At 45.3% G+C, this 18,763-nt stretch overlaps 1 protein-coding gene across 2 annotated transcripts in view; it reads right to left on the bottom strand.

Annotated features, from left to right (window-relative positions):
- AKR1D1 (aldo-keto reductase family 1, member D1) overlaps nucleotides 1-18,465 on the bottom strand; it is a 50,534-nt gene extending 32,069 nt beyond the window's left edge. For both annotated transcript variants that reach the window (XM_006887152.1, XM_006887153.1), the window contains exons 1-4: nucleotides 18,373-18,465; nucleotides 10,840-11,007; nucleotides 4,045-4,161; nucleotides 105-182 (exon numbers count right to left, since the gene is read on the bottom strand). In XM_006887152.1, the coding sequence (XP_006887214.1) occupies nucleotides 105-182; nucleotides 4,045-4,161; nucleotides 10,840-11,007; nucleotides 18,373-18,465 (456 nt within the window). The remainder of the gene's footprint in view (nucleotides 1-104; nucleotides 183-4,044; nucleotides 4,162-10,839; nucleotides 11,008-18,372) is intronic.
- Between the last annotated feature and the right edge of the window lie 298 nt (nucleotides 18,466-18,763).

The raw sequence follows: 18,763 nt of genomic DNA, 5'->3' as shown, positions 1-18,763 counted from the left end.
CATTGGTTGTAAAAGCTACATACACGTCACCACAAGTCTGACAGGAGTAAGTGGATCAGTCCTCAAATGCAGTCTTTTAAAACAAGAGGTTCACTTGAACTTACCTCCCAAGTGGCACATAAGTCAGTCTTGTGATATAGCCATTGACCATTCTCGTCTTTAGGGTAGAATTCATCTCCAGGCTGGAAAAAAGAACACGTATGTTTTTAACTCTCATTGTCATCAAGCCAGAACCAACTCCTAGCTGACCCTGTAGCAGGGTTTGGAAGCTGGACAGTACGCCTCAGGGGAGAAGATCTCCCAGCTTCCTCACTTGGAGTCGCTGGTGGATCTGAATGACCAGGGATGTGCAGTTTAGTGGTTAGCAGCACAGTCCCCATGGACTACACCAAGAGCTCCGTTTGTTTCTGTCTAGAAATTGAACTTAGGTCATTTCAGTTGCCAGTATAGCTCTAGTCCTGGGGAAGCCGTTCTCTACTCTTTCTCCAGATTAACTGATCCTGTGAGGTTTGCATGGGCTATTCAGCTTCCACTCTCAGTCATCAGGCCAGTCTATCACCCATGTCCTTGGAACAAAGACCAGAACAGGACCCAAGCAGGGGTAACCAGTATTTCCTCATGAGGTTTCACGTACAGTCTCTTTTGCAAAATTCTCTGGTTGTTCTGACAATGTTGGCTTGGATGACAGCAGTCATTTTACCATCACATGAAAAGAAATTTTTGAGAGTGAAACCAAGCAGAACAGGACAAATGGGCAGATTATACAGTTTTAACTTCTGGATCCTAGATGCTCCTTGAAATTCTTTGATCCCTTTTCACTGAAGACAATGTGAATTGGATCTCAACCATTTGTTAACAAAATACTGACTAGTACAGAGACCTTGGTGTGCTGCTAATGGTAGCCCTAAAAATGTGGAATTAGACAGGTCAACATGGAATTGTGGGAAGTTAGGATGTTCTCACCTACAGCTGTGAGCTGGCAGTTTCTGCTCAACAGCCACCACTCTGCAGTGGGCTGACACCTAGTTAGTCACCACTTTTCTGTCTCTTGGAACTCAGACAATAGGTCAACTCTGGCTGGAGCTTTAGGGGACCAAGTAGAAGAACACTGGGCGTTAGAATTTGTTGGTCAATTTTCAGCCTCTGTTCAAGGCTCATAGGAAAATCGATATATTTGGTGTTAATGAGATGTTTAAAAGCAGAGAGAAGTAAGATGGTGCTTTGCCAAAAGAGGTATTTTCTGCATCTGGGTAAAAATCCAATATGGTAGCAGGTCAGATTCAGACCTTGTAGAGTTGGAAAAGCCAGTGCCAGTGCCAGTGCCAGCAAGAAGATCAGGACCTAGTGGGGAAATAGACTTTCAAAGAACCTACTTCCCAAGGTCCCTGTGAAGCCAAGGGCTTGGCCATTGGCCCTACCCAACCATGGTACTCTGTCTGAATGATCCAATATGAGGTAGACTGTGGCAAGAAACGCACCATCCACCTTCCCACCCCATTCTCCTGTTCAGTATTACTCAAGTCAGAGCTCATGTTGGATGCCACAGGGCTGGGTGGCCAAGCACAACAAGCAGGCTCTTCACCAGCAGACCAAGAAGAAACCCAGTGGCCACGGATTTGATGTAAGAAACCTTATTTTATAAGATTTTTAGCTTTGCTTGCTCATTCATGGTGGGCAGTGAATTTATATAAAGCATGATTTTAGAGGAAACTGTCTTGTCCGTGAACTCCTGACATAACTGAAAAAGGACTATAGTTACCAAGGCAACTGTGGAGTTCTTTGACTCTATGCCTATGTGAAGAAGGGGGTGAGAGGGGAGTTTCCCCAAAGTCTGACGTGATAACAAGGAGAGTCAATTAGTCAACCCTTCCAAAGAACAGAATAGGGGCAATCAGGTACCTGAAGGAATCTCCCTGCAGTGAAGGTCCTTGCTCTTTCTGACCAGCAGCATCTGGTACCCCTGTGGACAAGCAGTCAACCTCACTTCTTAATTTCCACTATGAGATTGCAAAGCAGTTTACTGCTGTTCAGCCATGTATCTTGAGTATATCATTGCGTGAAGAAATTGACCTGGAATCCACACATACAGAAACTGCCATGGAAGACTGCATTTGAACCAGGGGCATAAGCATCTTGATCAACGTTGTGTTGTTAAGTGCCGTTGAGTCGGAGATAACTCACAGCAACACTATGAACAAAAGGCTGAACTTGTATAACTTTCATTGTTTCTCCAAGTCCACAAGGTTTCCAGAGGCAAGCTATTTCGGAAGTGGATGCCACTCCTGCTTCCAAGCTAGTTTAATCGGGGAAGTTCCACTAAACATTGTCCACCATTATCGCATTTGACACATCAGTGTCACAGTGTTCAGCTTCACAGCAACCACGAGTTACCTCTGTACCGCAAATGGACAGACCAGTGCTGTTACCACTTAGAAAAATGTTTGACCAAAAACAATTAAAACCAGGCCTGAGGGTCGCAGACTAAAATCACCCACCTTTGGCTTAGTAGCATCACTTTTTGTCCACGAGGCCAACTGAGCTCTCTCTATGTTAAGTGCCATCGAGTCGTAAACGACTCATAGCGACCCTATGAACGAAAGACCTGAACACTTGTATAACTTTCATCGTTTCTCCAAGTTCATAGCGTTTCCAAAGGCAAGCTATTTTGGAAGTGGATGGTCAAGGAGTGATCCCAAACCCTGACTCTTCTCTGGATTGTCTCTCTTTGGAGCAGTGGAGGATTGAGAACATTTGTTGTTGTATATATTATTAACATATTATGCTGTGTGGAAGCATATTCTTAACTGTGTGAATGGGAATAAGGCACAGTTGCTTGTCAAGGGACCATAGGTTAGTTTGATGGAGAGGGCTAAATTACAGTTGTGAAAACACGTGATAGTAGAAAGTGTGTTGACGACTCAAGAAATGGGCCTCATCTCTCCAGAGACCACAAGAACTAGGTTACCTCTGGCTGCCCACCATTCTGACCAGGGCAATGATAAATAGCCCCAGATAGAAAAGGAGAAAATGAAAACTCTTCCCCTGCCCCCCCAGAAAAGTAAGACTCACTGGCTGGAAGGTTCCTAGTGAACTTTCACGGTCACCATCATGTCATACCATGGGCTGTTGAGTTGGAACTGACTCACAGCTGATCCCTCATCAGGTTTTCAGAGGCTGTGTATTGTATGGGAGGAGACTGCCTATTTTTCTTCTTAGGAGCAGCTGGTAGATTTGAACTAAGACACTTTGGGTTATCAGTTCAACTCCCTACCATTGGGCCCACCGTAACTCTGAAATACTTTTCAAATGTTGAACTGGAACTATTCCTGGAGGTCACTTTTCAACTGAATAGCAGATTGGCTCACAAAATAATCTCACCTATGCCTACTATGCTTCTTTCAAAACAAAATCATCTACATGTGACCATGGTGAACACTTATCCTAAAATAAAAAACCAAAAAAATAAGAGCAGACATGAAAGTAAGACTATCAGAAATGAAGCAGCCAGACTCATAGAATGAGAATGTTGACACCATGTGGGAATGTAACCGATGTCACAGGTTTGAAAATCGGAATAAACCCACTGTCACTGAGGCAATGATAACTAATGGTGACCCTCCATTAGGCAGCTAAGGTGATACGTCTTAACAAGAGGAGATTGCCCTTCTTGGATAAAGCTGTTGGTGGATTCTAATTGCTCACCTTTCCGTTAGCAGCTCAATACTTAAATGGGAGCCCAATTTGCTATGTCAACTTTAACCAAAAACTCAGAAAATATTAGGAAAAAACAAACACACACAGAGCCAGGTTTAAGCCTGCTATGTTCTGTCTTTCTGCCATGCACGGTCTATCTGCCTTGTATGATCTATCTGCCATGCTCGGTCTTTTTGGGCAGTTATGGGGCCGGTGCACATCTCTGTAATCTACGAGAACATAGACTTGACCGTAGATTCCGACAAGTCCTAAGATAAGGACTAGCTTCGCACATGCAGCTGCTAACTTACACCACGTAGTTTGAAGGCCTAATTAGACACCTAGACTCACCTTGAAAGCCATAGGGATTTCAATGATGTAAAGGTCAACATATTCAAGCTGAAGCGTCTTGAGTGTCTTCTCCAGGGTTGGGCGGACGAAGGTGGGCTCATGACTTGTGCTCCATAGCTGAGAGAATAAAGCGAATAAAAGATGGTGAGAAAACAAAAACTGACACCATTTGACAACAGAGAGCTCCTCGGAGGCAAAGATTATGAGGCTCTGTCTCTAACTCGGGGCATGTAGCTATGTGGGGCTCGGAAAGGGACATCATGCTTGGAGAGATGGAGGGTCAGCAAAGGAGAGGAAGACCCTCAGTGAGATGGACAGACACAGTGACTGCAGCAGTGGGCTCACATGTGTCGGAGATGATGAGGACGGCACAGGACAGGGCAGGGCTCAGCTCAGCTGTTCATAGGTTGCTCTGAGTCATACTGGACTCGATGGTACCTGACAACAACAACAACATGTCCTTTCAGACAGCTCGAGGGGCCTAGTGGTAAGTAGCTGTGCTGCAATCTCAGACTCACGCAGTTCGAATCCACCAGCTGCTCTGTGGGAGAAGGATGGGCCATCTCCTGCTGTGCAATTAAACTGCCTCTGAAAACCCACGGGAGACTCAGCTATGAGTTGGTTCCAGTTCAATGACACACAACAACAACACGTTCTTTTAAAACCTATTTTACAGTGTTTTTAATGAAGCGGTTTAGGTGCCTATTCAACAATTTCTATACAAGTCTTTCAATTACTTTCTTCACAATTTGTGAGCACTCTCCTTATTTCTAGCTTGATTGCTCTGTTTCTATGAATCTAGTTTCCCTAATTCCTTATGTTTTTATCTTTGGTTCAAAGTTATTACTGACCATTTATTCTCATACAGGTGATTTTTTTAAAAGGATCACACTCTTTAGGGTGAACGTCATTATTTCATGAGCCCACCCATTATTTAGTGAGAAGATGACCTCAGGAGTTACAGTTGAGGGTTTGATGGGGAAGCACTCTAGTCTTAGCCAGTCTAGTATGTTGTGTGTGTATGTGTGAATTTTACATGTAGGAATTTGAGGTTCTGTTCCGTAACTTTCTCCCAATTTATCAGGATTCATCTATCGTGATCTTGATCACAATGGTGATTAACAGTTGTTGTTGTTGTTGTTATTGTTGTGTACCATTGAGTCACAACCAACCCATAGCTGACCCTCTGGCAGGTTTTCAGAGGCGGTGAATCACAGGGGAAGTGCCCATCTTCCTGAAGTGGAGCAGCTGCCAGATTTGAACCACAGGCCTTTGGGTTGGCAGCACAACTCCTTCCGCCTAGGCCATGAGAACTCTGCCATCATTTAATCTTCTGGGATTAAGGTAGATGATGTAGGGGTTGGTGTGGGCTATTTGCTTGGTAGACTGCTTTTTCTCTTGAGTTTTTGGCTTCCTTCTTCCTCTTTTGCCCTGGATGGCAGGTGCATCCTGGCCCCTTTTCTACCACTCGACTGTGAGTCAGACTACCGTGGCTTGACTGCTGCTGCGATACTGGAGGTTATCCCACCAGTGTTTCAAATCCCAGCAGGGCCATGCACGGTGTACAGGTTCCAGCACAGCTTCCAGACTGAGACAGACTTGGAAGCAGGACTGGCTGGCCATCCACTGCTGAAATAGCAGGCCCTTGAACAGCCCGTGTGTAGCGGCAGACCATTGTCGGACACAGCACTGGAAGATGTCTTCCCCCATTGTCCCCTCAAAGCAGAGGCAACCTTAAATTAACGTTGTGGGTGAACTCCGCTCAGTCCACGAAGGACCTTCATTTGCTGAGGTGGCACGATTCAAAACGAGGAGGAACACCTGCAAACGTCCATTAATAGTAGAACTGTGGGATACACTAAATACCGTTAGGAAGTTCAATTCAGGTCACATGTACAGTTTGGGCTTCCAGGTTTTGTCACCAACACTGTACCCTGAAGTGAGTGCTCTGGCTGGTCCCCCTCGCTGGTCAAAGATTGAATCTGATGGGGACAGCAGGAAGTCGCTCCAAGAAGGCACCAAACAGCAATTTTAATGGCTCCCCAAAAGAGCCACTGCTCAGTGTTGCAGCAGGTATAATGTGACCAGGGTCCCAGAAACCGAATGGCTGCAAAGGTCAAAGACCCCTGACTTGCTCAGAAAGAAGGCAGGGAGAGAAGGGTCAAGGTGAAAGTAAAGATAGTTTATTAGAGAAAGTATATTCCAGAGAGAGGAGTGGGTCACTCTCTGAAGAAAGGAAGGGAATGGAATGGAGAGAACAGTGGGTTGTGAGGGTTAGGTGCTTCTAGAGCCAGTCGGCTTCCTCCTGGAGCAGACTGGACCAACAAGATTGCTGGAGGTTCCCACTCTAGTCCGTGGTGAAGTCACTGATTCTCATGCACCTAAAATGCAAATTAGATTGCTTTGGAGATGCACTTTACTGGGCATGTCAGCTTCTGAGGAATTGGCATGTTCCTTACAGGGTAGGGAGAGGCTTTCCTCCATGCTGGCTGGATAAGAACTGGCCTGTGCCTTTTGCTGGGCCTTTCCCTTTTACGGGCTCCAGCTGTGCTCTGACAGCCTGTTTGGCAAGATGACAGCAGGAGCCGCAGGCACTTCAGGATTTTAACTTTACCTTTGATTCTCCTTCTCTATGTTAAATGATATGCCCCAAATTATTAAACAGCTATCAAACTCCTAATAGTATGAATCTAGGAAAATTGGAAGCTGTAAAATTTTAAGTGGAATGCATAAAGATCATTATCCTAGGCTGAAATGTGAGCTGAAATGGACTAGTATTGGCTATTTTGAATCAAGAAATCATATCATCTACTATATCAAGAATGACAAACCAAAGAGGAATTTGTTAAAAAAAAGAAAACCACAAAACAAACAAACCAAGATCTGTCCTAAAATACAACGCTTTCAGTGATAGGATAATATCCACAAGGAAGACCTGTTAATATGGCTATTGCTCAAATTTACAACAGAAAAAAAAATGAAGCCTTTGAGCATTGTGTTGGAGAAGAGCACTGAACATCCCATGGACGGCCAAGAGAATGAACAGATATGTCTTGGAGAGGGTGCAGCCGGAGTGCTCTGTGGAGGTGAGAATGATGAGGCTTCACCTCACATACTTTGGGCATGTTGCTAGGAGGGGCTGTTCCTTGGAGAAAAACATGATGCTGGGAAGGGTGGGTGGTCGGCAAAGGAGAGGAAGACCCTCAACCAGCTGGACTGACACGGTGACTTCTGCAATGGGCTCTTGTCTGTCAGGAAGTGTGAGGATGGCACAGGATAGAACAGAGTTCAGATCTTTTGTTCATAGAGTCACTATGAGTTATGCTTGACTCGACAGCACCTATAACAAATAACAATAACAACAATAACAAATTTATGCAGAAAACATTAAGCCAAAGATGAAGAAGTTGAAGATTTCCACCAATTTCTGAGTCTGAAATTGACTGAATATGCAGTCAAGATACATTAATAATGATTAGTGAAGAGAGACTGGAGCACATTATGCTAAGTGATCTAACTCAGTCCCATAAGGATAAGATTCTGAGGCATCGTCTAACATACTTTGGGCATGTTGCAAGGAGGGACTGGTCCTTGGAGAGGGACATGATGCTTGGAAAGGTGGAGGGACAGAGAAAGAGAGGGAGACCATCAAAGAGATGGACTGATTCCGTGACTGGGCTAATGAGGGTAGGTGTGTCCGAGATAGTAAAGTTGGCACAGGATAGAGCAGGTTTCAGGGCTATTGTACATAGGGTTGCTATGAGCCGCAAGCGACTTGATGGCAAAGAAGAAGAAGAAGGAGGAGGAGGAAGAAGAAGAAGAAGAAGAAGAAGAAGAAGACAGTTATTGTAGAAATAGAAAGATAACTAGTAAAACTTGTATGAGGATCCAAGGTGGGGAGGAGGGGAACAGAGGGGTGAGGATGGGCAGGGGTGGTAATCATAGGGTCATACAATTTGGTGGGTGGAGGGAGGGGTAGGTAAAGGAAATGGGAACGATCTGGTGTGAAAAACAATGTGTATGAACTTTGTAAGTAAACCAGTGTAAAATAAAGATTATATTTAAAAAAATGGTGAGTGGAATGCAAAAATTGGAAAAAAGAAGAAGGATTGGTAGTTGAAAATATGGGCTTAGTGACAGAAATGAAGCTAGTGATTGTATGATAGAATTTTGTACCATCAATGATTTATTTCTTATTCTACCTTTTGGAAAAAACATAAACAATGACTATATTGATGGAATACACAGGAATCAAAATTACTACTTTGGTGGAAATCAGTGGTGGGTAAGATCAATATCATCAGTCAGAACAAGGCCAGAGACTGACTGTAGAACAGATCAATTACTCACATGCAAGTTCAAATCGAAACGGAAGAGAATTCAATCCATGACAGCCAAAATGCAACCTTGAGTTAATCCCTGAATTTAAAAACCATCTCAAGAATAGCTTTAACACATTGATCACCAATGACCAAAAACCAGATGAGTTGTAGGATGACTTCAAAGGCGTCACCCATGCAGAAAGCAAAGGGTCATTAAAAGATAGGAAAGAAGTGTTTTGCTGAATGGAAAGCCAGTTTGCTCTATAAACTGTCACTCAAATCACAATTCAAAGTTAAAGGGGAAAAGCAATGAAGTACCTGTACATGTTATAAATATGAATGAAGCCTGAGACATTACGTGAACTGAAAGACCACAGGATGTATGATTCTATTTACTGGTAATGACGGAATAGGACACCCATGGAGACAGAAGCCGGGCCAGCCGTTGGCAGGGGTTGGAGGAAGGGAGGTGGGGAGTGACTGACGATGAGTATGGCTGCTTTCTGGAGTGACAAAAATATTCTGAAACCAAGCAGTTGTGATGATTTCACTTTGTAAATGTTTTTTGGTTTTGTTTTTTTTTTTAAAAAAACATTGACATGTTCCACTTTAAAACGGTGAGTTTTAGGGTAGATGATGTATCTCAATTCTGACTCCTGGATTAACTGGAAGAAACAGCCCATCTTTCTCCTGCAACGGCTGGTGGATCCATACTGCTAACCTGTCAAAGATTAGCAGTCCATCAGGCAATGCGCTAGACCACCAGGGCTCTTTATGGACAGGTGTGCACATGCAGGGCTCTGGTGGACTAGTGGTAAAGAGCTGCACTGCCAACCAAATGGTATGCAGTTTGAATCCATCAGCTGCTCCATGGGCGAAAGGCAAGCAACCTCCTGCTGGCAATTTACTGCCCCTGAAAGTCCCCTGGAGGGTCAGCTGCGGGTCAGTTCCAACTGGAAGGCACGTACAACAATACCAGGAAAGGGAAAAGAAGGCTGTTCTTCAAAGACAACACCAACAAATGTTTCTGTAACATGAGTGTGCCGTACCCTTCCACCTAACTTATCCACTGACAGTTTAGACATTGTCAGTGTGACTTTTCAGCTATTGCTATGTGCCATCGAGTTGGCACTGCCTCATAGCTGATCCCCTAGAAGATTTTCAGAGGCTGACGTGAGAGAAGATTGCTTATCTTTCTCCATTGGAGCAGCTAGTGGATTTGAACCACTTTCCTGGACAGTTGGTAACACAGTTTTGTACCATTAGGCCACCAGAGCACCCTGGGATATGAAGTCGTCATAAATTAGCACCTGGAGAAATGACAAAAGTTATACATGTGTCCAGGACTTTCATTCACAGGGTCGCTATGAATCACCTACGACTCGACGGCACTTAACAACAACAAAACAGCATATAGAGAGAGAACAGTTGGCCTAGCGGACAGAAAGCCATGCCCCCGAGCCAAAGGTGGGTGACTCTACTCCGCAGCCCTTAGGCCTGCCTTTCATTGTTTTCGGTGAAACATTCTTCTAGGTTGTATGACCCTGGTGTGTCCACTTGCTGTACAGAAGTAACTTGTGGTTGCTGTTAAGCCAAACACGGTGACACTGATGAGTCAAATACGATAACGGTTACCCGTGGTGGACGGATAACGTGTTTGGTGGAGCTCCCGATTAAATCAAGCTTGGAAGCAGAAATGGCATCCACTTCCAGAATAGCTTGTCTCTGGGAAACCCTATGAACCTGGAGAAAGGACAAAAGTTATACAGGTGTCCAGGACTTTCATTCCCAGGGTCGCTATGAGTCACCTAAGACTCGATGGCACTTAACAACAACAACAACAATAACAAATCAGCACCTGTGTATGAAGAAGCAGCTGACCTGAGAAGCTTATTGACTTCTTGGCTAGGCACCTCGGTGGCACAATGTTGAGTGACTGCTGCAAAGAAAAGGTTAGTGGCTGGAATCCACTAGCCACTCCCAGGAGGAAGGCAGAGCACACTGCTGCCCACTCTGTGGCCACTCTCAGGGGGCTCTGCTCTGGCTATAGGTGGCCTGGAGTGAGGATCTCCCAGGGCAGTGGGTTTATGCTAAGTTCTTGGCAGAAGCAAGGGCAAAACAAAAAAGAAAAAAAACAAAAAAACAACAACATAACGCATTTCCAAACATTCAGCTCCTACCCATAGCTGTCACACAGATCAGAAATACCCTGCAGAGTTTTGGGGTCGCTGACCAGATGGAGATCTCTGGTGATACAGTTCGTGACTTCTCCGGGTCAGCCGTTCCAATCCACTGGACGCTTCTCGCTCCCAGGGGCCACAAGGGCGATCTCCTCCCCTTAAAGAAGGGGATCCGATGATGGGAAACCGATGGAAGGGTCCATGAGTAGCGAGAAGCTGCTTTACTTTCTGTGGACAAAAGTGAGCCCAGCACCTGCGCGTCCCCTCGGGGCTGGCGCCTGACGCGAACTCACCTTGCCGCAGTAGAAGATGTCCTCCCTGCGCACCTTTCCCTGCGCGATCTTCTCCCGGATGGCCTCCCCCACCTCGTGCTCATTGCGGTAGAGATAGGCGCCGTCGATGTGCCGATAGCCCACGTCTATGGCTGCCTTCACCGCAGCCACACAGTCCCCCTTCTTGGTCTAAAAAGAAGAGGGGCGCAGGGGAGGAGAAGCAGGTTTGTGACTGTCACTGGCCGCACTTCTGCACACAATTCTCCTTCACTGCTTTACAGCTGCTGCTGACTCGAGCTGCCGTCAGGGGTCCCTATTCCATGCACAAAGGAACAGAGCTTGCCCATGCCACCTGGTGATCAGCTTCAGATCAGACTGCAGCCATCCACAGGCTCTTTAATGGCTCATTTTCGGGCCTGTATTCCTCGCCTGGCTTAGTCTGGAAGCTCCACCAGAACGCGTCCAGCCTCCCAGAGGCACAGAAGCTCCACAGACATGCAGCTTCACAGGCTGCACCGGCCAGCATGGGCCACTGTGTCTGCTCGAAAGGTGGGAATCTACCTTTGAATTTCCAGGGCTCCCACTAAGCACTTAACCTGCTGCTGTCTGGTCGATGCCCAGCCATACTGACCCTGCAGGTCAGAGTGGCATGGCCCCATAGGCGTCCAGAGGTTGGGATCTTTATAAGGAAGCAGATTGCCATGTCATTTCCCCCAGGGTGGTGGGTACATTCTAATCACCAACTTCTCTGTTTGCGGCTGAGACCTTAAGGGCTGTGCCACTGGGCTCCGACTAGGCTCATGGTGTTTCAGGGTGGTTGTCTCCTACTAAGCACATGTGTCTCAGATAGTCTCTGAAGGAGCCCTAGAGGTCAGATCAGTGGCCTAGTGCTAAGAGGATGTGCTGCCAGTCCAAAGGCATGCAGTTCGACTCCACCAGCTGCTCTATCGGTGAAAGATGGGCAACGTGCTCCTGCTCGATGTCCTGCCTCTGACAACCTGCCCGAGGGCCAGCTCTGAGTGTACTCCGTGGGCCATAACAAGTCAGCCATGACTCCTAGTGACACGACGGACAGCAGAACACAGCATTGTCTGACCCGCCACCATCCTCATAATCTTTTTTTGCTTAAACCTATTGTTGCTACCACTCAGGCCACAGTCAAGAAACAAACCCAGACCCCTGCCCTCAAGTCGGTTCCCACTTAGGGTGATGCCCCCCCCCCCCCCAGATCTCCAAGGCTGTCCAGCTCTCTCCTGAAAAGCAACCAGTGAATGGATTTCATCAGGTTCAACCAATGACTTTTCGGTTCACAGGTAGAATGTAACTCCTCGCACCACTAAATCCTGAAGCACATGTCTCTCTCATCGCTGTCACATCTGAAGCAGCTCAGAGCTGACTCAGAGAGCGTGTTCAGAGGCATAAACCACATGGGAGGAGCTTGTGAATTTGAACCCTGTGCCTTTAGGTTGGCAGTGTAACCCCTCACCCACTAGACCACAGAGCTCCTAGGCACACATTGTGGTCGTGAGGTGCCATTGAGTCAAGGATGACTCATAGCCATTCTACAAACAACAGACGTGAACTTTGTGCTGCCTTATGCCGTCCTCATCATCGCTGACATAGTGGAGCCCATTGCCGTAATCACTGTGTCAGTCCATCTTGTTGGGGGTCTTCCTCTCCTTCGCTGACCCTCCACCTTTCCAAACATTCCTTTCCAAAGAACAGCCTCACCTAGCAACACGTCCGAAGCATCAGAGATAAAGCTTCATCATAGTTGCCTCCCAGCAGCACTCTGGCTGCTCCAGGACGCAGTACTCTTCTCCACATAGTTGTTGCTATGTGCCACAGGGTGGACTATGACTCACTTATCAACAACAGCCCTGAAACGTGCCCTGTTCCGTGTCACTCTCTTCGTCTCTGACACACCTACTCCCATAGCCTTAGTTACTGTGTCAATCCATCTCATCCAGGGTCTTCCTCTCCCATGCTGACCCTACCACCCATATGGCCTTCTCCAAGTACGAATCCCTCTTGTTCAAAGTATGTGAGATGGAGTTAAAAAACCCTTGCCTCCAAGGAAAACCTGGTTTCGTCCTCTCAGGATAGACCTGTTTGTTATCTTGACAGTCCATGTTGTTGTTGTTGTTAAGTGCCATCGAGTCACCCCCAACTCATAGCTTCCTCTCTTGCACTGTCTCGCCACCCATCCAAGCATGATGTCCCTCTCCAAGGACTACTGCCTCCTTGCAACATGTCCAAAGTATGTCAGACGAAACTTCAGAATCCTTGCCTCCAAAGAGCAGTCTGGTTTCACCTCCTCTAGTATGAACCTGTTTGTTCTCTTAGCAGTCCATTTAATACTCATCTTAAGCACCACAGCTCAAAGGCACCAATTCTTCTATCATCCTTAGTCATTGTCCAGCTCTCTGATGCACAAAAAGTAATTGCAAAGACCATGGGTTAGATCAGGTGAACCTTAGTTTCTAGACTGACATCATTGCTCTTCAGTACTCTGGAGAGGTCCCTGACAGCAGATTTTTCCCCATACAATTCATCTTTTGATTTCCTGGCTGCTGATTCCAAGAATGTTGATTGTGGAACCAAGCAAACCGAAGTTGTTAACAATCTCAATCTCTTTGCTGTCCGTGATGTTGTGGCTGATCCTGTTAGAGCTGTTCTTCTCTTGCATCAGGGACCCCCATGGACAGAACTCCCCAAAGGCAGCCTCTTTCAAGAACAGAGACACAGAAAGCATTAGCCACACAGATGCTGATAAGATAAGGTCCACAGCAATGCAGCCTAACAGTATCTAGAACCAGAGGCCATACCTTCGGTCAGTGTCAGTTTGCCCATTGAGAAAGATACACATGAACTTAAGTGTGTTTACTTACAATTTTAATTTCCTCCTATTTCATCAGATTTTTTGTCTAAGTCTGGATGGCATCTATCTTTCTCCTAAGCCCATAGGATCATCCTACAGAAGCATAGCCTCTCTCCAAATGTGTAATACTTGACTAGGACCCTGGGACAAGGCAAACAGGAGCTGACCTAACTGACTCTCTGATCGATAGTGTATTTTCCACTGCCTCGAAGACCTGCTCAACCCCGTGAGTCTGCTTGTGGCTTTCTCTGTTTTTTAGACACTCTGTTTCAGCTTCAAATCAAAGCTCCACCCCTTAACTTGACCACTTTTGTCCCTCAGTTTCTGCATCTATAAGATGGAGTCAAATGGTGTCTATTTCTGAATGTTGAGTGAATTAAATTAGAAAATGCATGTAAGGTAAACCAGTAGAAGAGTTGTGTAACTGTTGGCTATTATCATGGTTTCCTTGGGCACTTGATACCTAGTGATGCCCACATACATGTATATCTCCTGTCATAAACCGAGTCACCAATATGTCCCCTTACACTGTACACTGTCCTGGGAATACAGAGTCCTGGGCTCTTTCTCTGAAGTCCCCTCAGCCCCATGGGAGAAGAGTGGAGAAATACAGGCTGATCAAAGTGACGCGCTCAGGAGCTGGGTGAGCACCCAGGAGGTTGGACGATGACTTCTAAGAAGAGTTCCCTTGGTTCACTCCAGCATTTCCAAGTACGAGTCCATCACTCTCTGCCCTTTCCATGAGGCAGCCATCATGGACTTGACCCTTCCTGGACAGACCATAATCCTGGTGCCTAGAACATCCTGCTCAACTCCTCTCCTCCTTCCTGGCCAATTCGTCTCCAGCTTTACAGGGTCCATTCAGATGTGACCTCACACAGCTCAGCAGCATTCCCACCATGGCACCCGTGACTCTGGTAACTAAAAGGCACCACCAGCTGAACTGCTATGAGGAACATAGAAAGACACTTCTTCTAGCTGTCACTTTATCACACTTGAAACAAAACCCACTTCAATCAAATGTGATTGCTCCCTTACCTGGGTTTCCAGAGAGACGCTCTTTATAGTCCACAGGTGGTCCTTGCTCTTCTCTTGGGTGTTATACAATTAGCTATCAGAGTCAACTGCCTCTGCTGGGTGTTTAATCTCCTGGCTATGTTCTCTTCATCACTGATGCTTTTAAGCCTTTGTTGTTGTTGTTATGTGCTGTTGAGTCGCCTGCAACTCATAACAACCCTGTGTACAACAGCCCTAAACCCTGCTCTATCATATGCCAATCTTATTGTCTCTGATATACCTAATCCCATTCCCCTGAATCAATCCATCTCATAGAGGTTCTTCCCCTCTTTTACTGTCCCTCCACCCTCCCAAGCATGACGTCCCTCTCCAAGGACTGGGCCCTCCTTGCAACATGTCCAAAGTATGTCAGACAAAGCTTCACAATCCTTGCCTCCAAGGAACAGCCTGGCTTCACCCTCTCTAGGACGAACCTGTTTGTTCTCCTAGCAGTTCATGGTATATTCAATACTCCTTTCCAGCACTACAGCTCAAAGGCATCAACTCTCCTTCTATCATCCCGAGTCATTGTCCAGCTTTCCAATGGATAGCAAGTAATTGCAAAGACCATGGCCTGGATTAGGTTCATCTTAGTCTCCAGACTGCCATCATTGCTCCTCAGTACTTTGGAGAGGTCCCTGACAGCAGACTTTCCCAATGCAATTCATCTTTTCATTTCCTGGCTGGTAGTATCAGGAGTTTTGATTGTAGAGCCAAGCAAACTGAAGTTGTTAACCATTCCAGTCTCTTCACCATCCATAGTAATATTGCCAATCTGCTCAGTGGTGAGAATCTTTGTTTTCTTGATGTTGAACTTCAATCCATATTGAAGGCTGCAGTCCTTGACCTTCTGCAGCAAGTGTTTCAGGTCTTCCTCAGTTTCAGCAAACGGGGTTGTGTCATCTGCATAACACTAATTGTTGATGAGTCTACCTCCAAACCTGATGCCACTTTTCTCCTCATAGAGCCCAGATTCCTGGATAAACTGTTCCACATATAAATTGAAAAAGTATGGAGATAGGACACATCCCTGCTGTATACCCTTCCCAATTTTGAACCATGTCATGTCTCCTTGTTCTGTTCTGACAACTGCCTATTGGTCCAAGTACAGACTTTGCATAAGCACAATCAAGTGTTCTGGGATTTCCATTTTGTATATAGTATAGGGAGCTCTGGTGGCTTAGTGACAAGAAGCTACGCTGCAATCTCAAAGGCACGCAGTTCGAGGCCCCTATTGCTCTGCAGGAGAAGGTGGGGCAATCTCCTCCCATGCGATTAACTGCCTCAGAGGGTCAGTTTGGCTCAGATTCCAATTCTATGGAATACAGCAGCAACAACTGTGGCTTTGTAGTAAAAAGTTGCATTGACAAACCAAAGATATGTGGTTTGAATCTACCAGCTACTCTTCAGGAGAAAGGTGAACAATCTCCTCCTGTGAGATTTACTACCTCTGAAAACCCCCTGGAGGGTCTGACTGGATGATGCACAACAACAGCAATAACAACATCAAGCATTTGTTAAGGAGCCAGGGGGGGTGTGATGGTAAAGCACTTAGCTGTTAATCAAAAGAGGAGTGCTTCAACTCTACCAACTGCTCCAAAGAAGAAAGCTATGAAGTTGCTTCTGTAAAGAAGCCACTTGGAGACCTTGAAGAGCCCTAATGGTATAGTGCATAATGCACTGGGCTGCTAGCCAAAAGGTCAGTGGTTCGAATATACCAGCTTCTCCACAGGAGCTGGCTGGGCAGGCAGCTCCTCCTGTAAAGATCTGGGCCTTGGAAATCCAGTGAGGGGTCACTCCACGCCAGTATTAGCGCAACGGGAATGGGTGCAAGGCTACTATGAACTGATTTGACGGGGCAGCAAACTGTTGAGACTAAATAAGAAATAGAAACTGTAAAACCATCACAAATCATAAGCCTCCAAATTCCACATGTCTCCCTTTAATGTAGGGATCAACATTCTCCTGAATCAGAAGAGACAACAACCCCAACAACAATATCAAAGTTCAACAGCAAATGCTGGCGAGGTTGTGGAGAGATTGGAACTCTCACTCACAGCCGGTGGGGATGTAAAATGGTACAGCCATTATGGAAGGCAGTCTGGCACTTCCTCAAAAAGTTGTAATAGAAATACCATTGCACCCAGCAATTCCACCATTGGGAATATACCTTAAAGAATCCAGAGCAGTGACTCAAACAGATGTACTCATGTTTGTTGCTGCTTTGTTCACAGTAGCAAAGAGATGGAAGCAGCCCAAATGCCCATCAACAAATGAATGGATAGAAAAAATATAGTACATTCACACAACGATGCATCATGCACCATTAAAAAACAATGAATGCCTAAAACATTATACAACGTGGGTGATCCTGGAGGACAATATGCTGAGTCAAATATCTCAGTTACAAAAGGACAAATACTGCATAACATTGCTGTTGTAAAACAGGACTGACGGGGCGGGTTGGTGTTGGAGGGTAAAAAGAAAAGAGTGGACAGATAATGAACACTGCATTAGCACAGATGAAGGGAAGACCTACCTGAAAGAAATATATGATTAGACGTTATGTGTATGACAATGATCTGGAAAAAGAGAGCATTGAAGAGTTTACTGGGAGTGGGAGAGAGGAAAATGTGCAACAACGAATGTATGAAGACCCAACCTTCCTGTAAGCTTTTGTTAAAATCACAATTTATTCTTTTTTAGCAGTGGTGTAAGTACTTGGGTTTTTAAAAATTATTATTAATTTTAATGAAGGTTTACAGAGACTGAGGATTTCCATTCATTCATTGTTGCACTTTTCTCCGTGCCCATCCCTCCCCCCAATTCACTCTTCTCTTTGAAAAGTAATTCATTCATTGTTATACAGTCCCTCCCCCCAACTCCACTCCACTATGCAGCCTTCATTCTGGACTCCTGTCATGACAATAATACCTAATCACATATCCCTTTTAAACCCTTTTAATCCTTTCCCTCATCTGTTTCAATGCAGTATAAATTATTTATTCCAACTTTCTAAGTCTCTCCCCAACCCCAGTGTCAGTCCTGTTTTACAATAGTGGCACTATGCAGTATTTGTCCTTTTGTGACTGAGATATTTCACTCAGCATAATGTCCTCCAGGGTCACCCATTTAAAATCACATTTAAAAAACAACAACAACAACAACAACAAAAAAAAACCCACAAAACACTAGGAGATAGAAGAAACATCCTGTTCATGAATCCAAACTCTTTTTTTTTTAGAATTTGAAATTCTATTCTGGACCTTCACCATTTGGATGAAGATTCTTTTTTTTTTTTTTAACTTTCTACTAGTTTATTTACAAAATTATAATACATTGTGTTCAAAAACAAATTCTTTCAATTTCTCTCACTTCCCCCCCATCAAATTGTACAAACTGATGATTACCCCCCCTTTCCTCATTTTTAAGGAGAAAACTAAGCATTATAGGAACATTTGTGGGGCTACTTTACCCTATGGTTTAAGGTCCACTTAAGCCAAAGGTCATTCATTCTTGAAGGTTGACGATAAAAAAAGCAATCAGTGAGGTGCCTTAGAAATGACGCAGAGGCTACGCTTTGGGCAAGAGAGGCAAAGAGAAGAGGCTGTGCTTACTGCTAGAGGCTCGGAGTAGGTACCCAGCCCGATGATGGGGATGCTGTTTCCGTCATTCAGGCATATGCGATGCTTGGCCGCGCTGAGGTTCATTCTGCCGAGAGGTAGAGACCGTGGTGGCTGGGAATGACTCTGAACGCCACACAGCGGGTTTTTCAGGAGATGGTCAGGGCCAGAGGGAGGAGTTGCAGGAGGCAAGAGAGATGCAAAAGATCTATTTCCCAACCTGGTCTCTTTTTTTTTTTTTCAGAGAAATTCGAACAGCAGTTGACCTATGAACTCCATGAGACTCAAGTAAATAAAACATCCAGTTGGGAGCTTCCATTGTCAAAGATTGAAAGACATGGTTAGACTTTGGAACCAAATTCAGTTCCCCTTGATTAGCTAAAAT

This window comes from Elephantulus edwardii, unplaced genomic scaffold (assembly GCF_000299155.1).
Source record: "Elephantulus edwardii isolate Elephantulus edwardi_28Jun2011 unplaced genomic scaffold, EleEdw1.0 scaffold00055, whole genome shotgun sequence".
NCBI lineage: Eukaryota > Metazoa > Chordata > Mammalia > Macroscelidea > Macroscelididae > Elephantulus > Elephantulus edwardii.
Note: the sequence above shows the minus strand (reverse complement) of the source record. Positions and strands in the feature narration are given on the sequence as shown.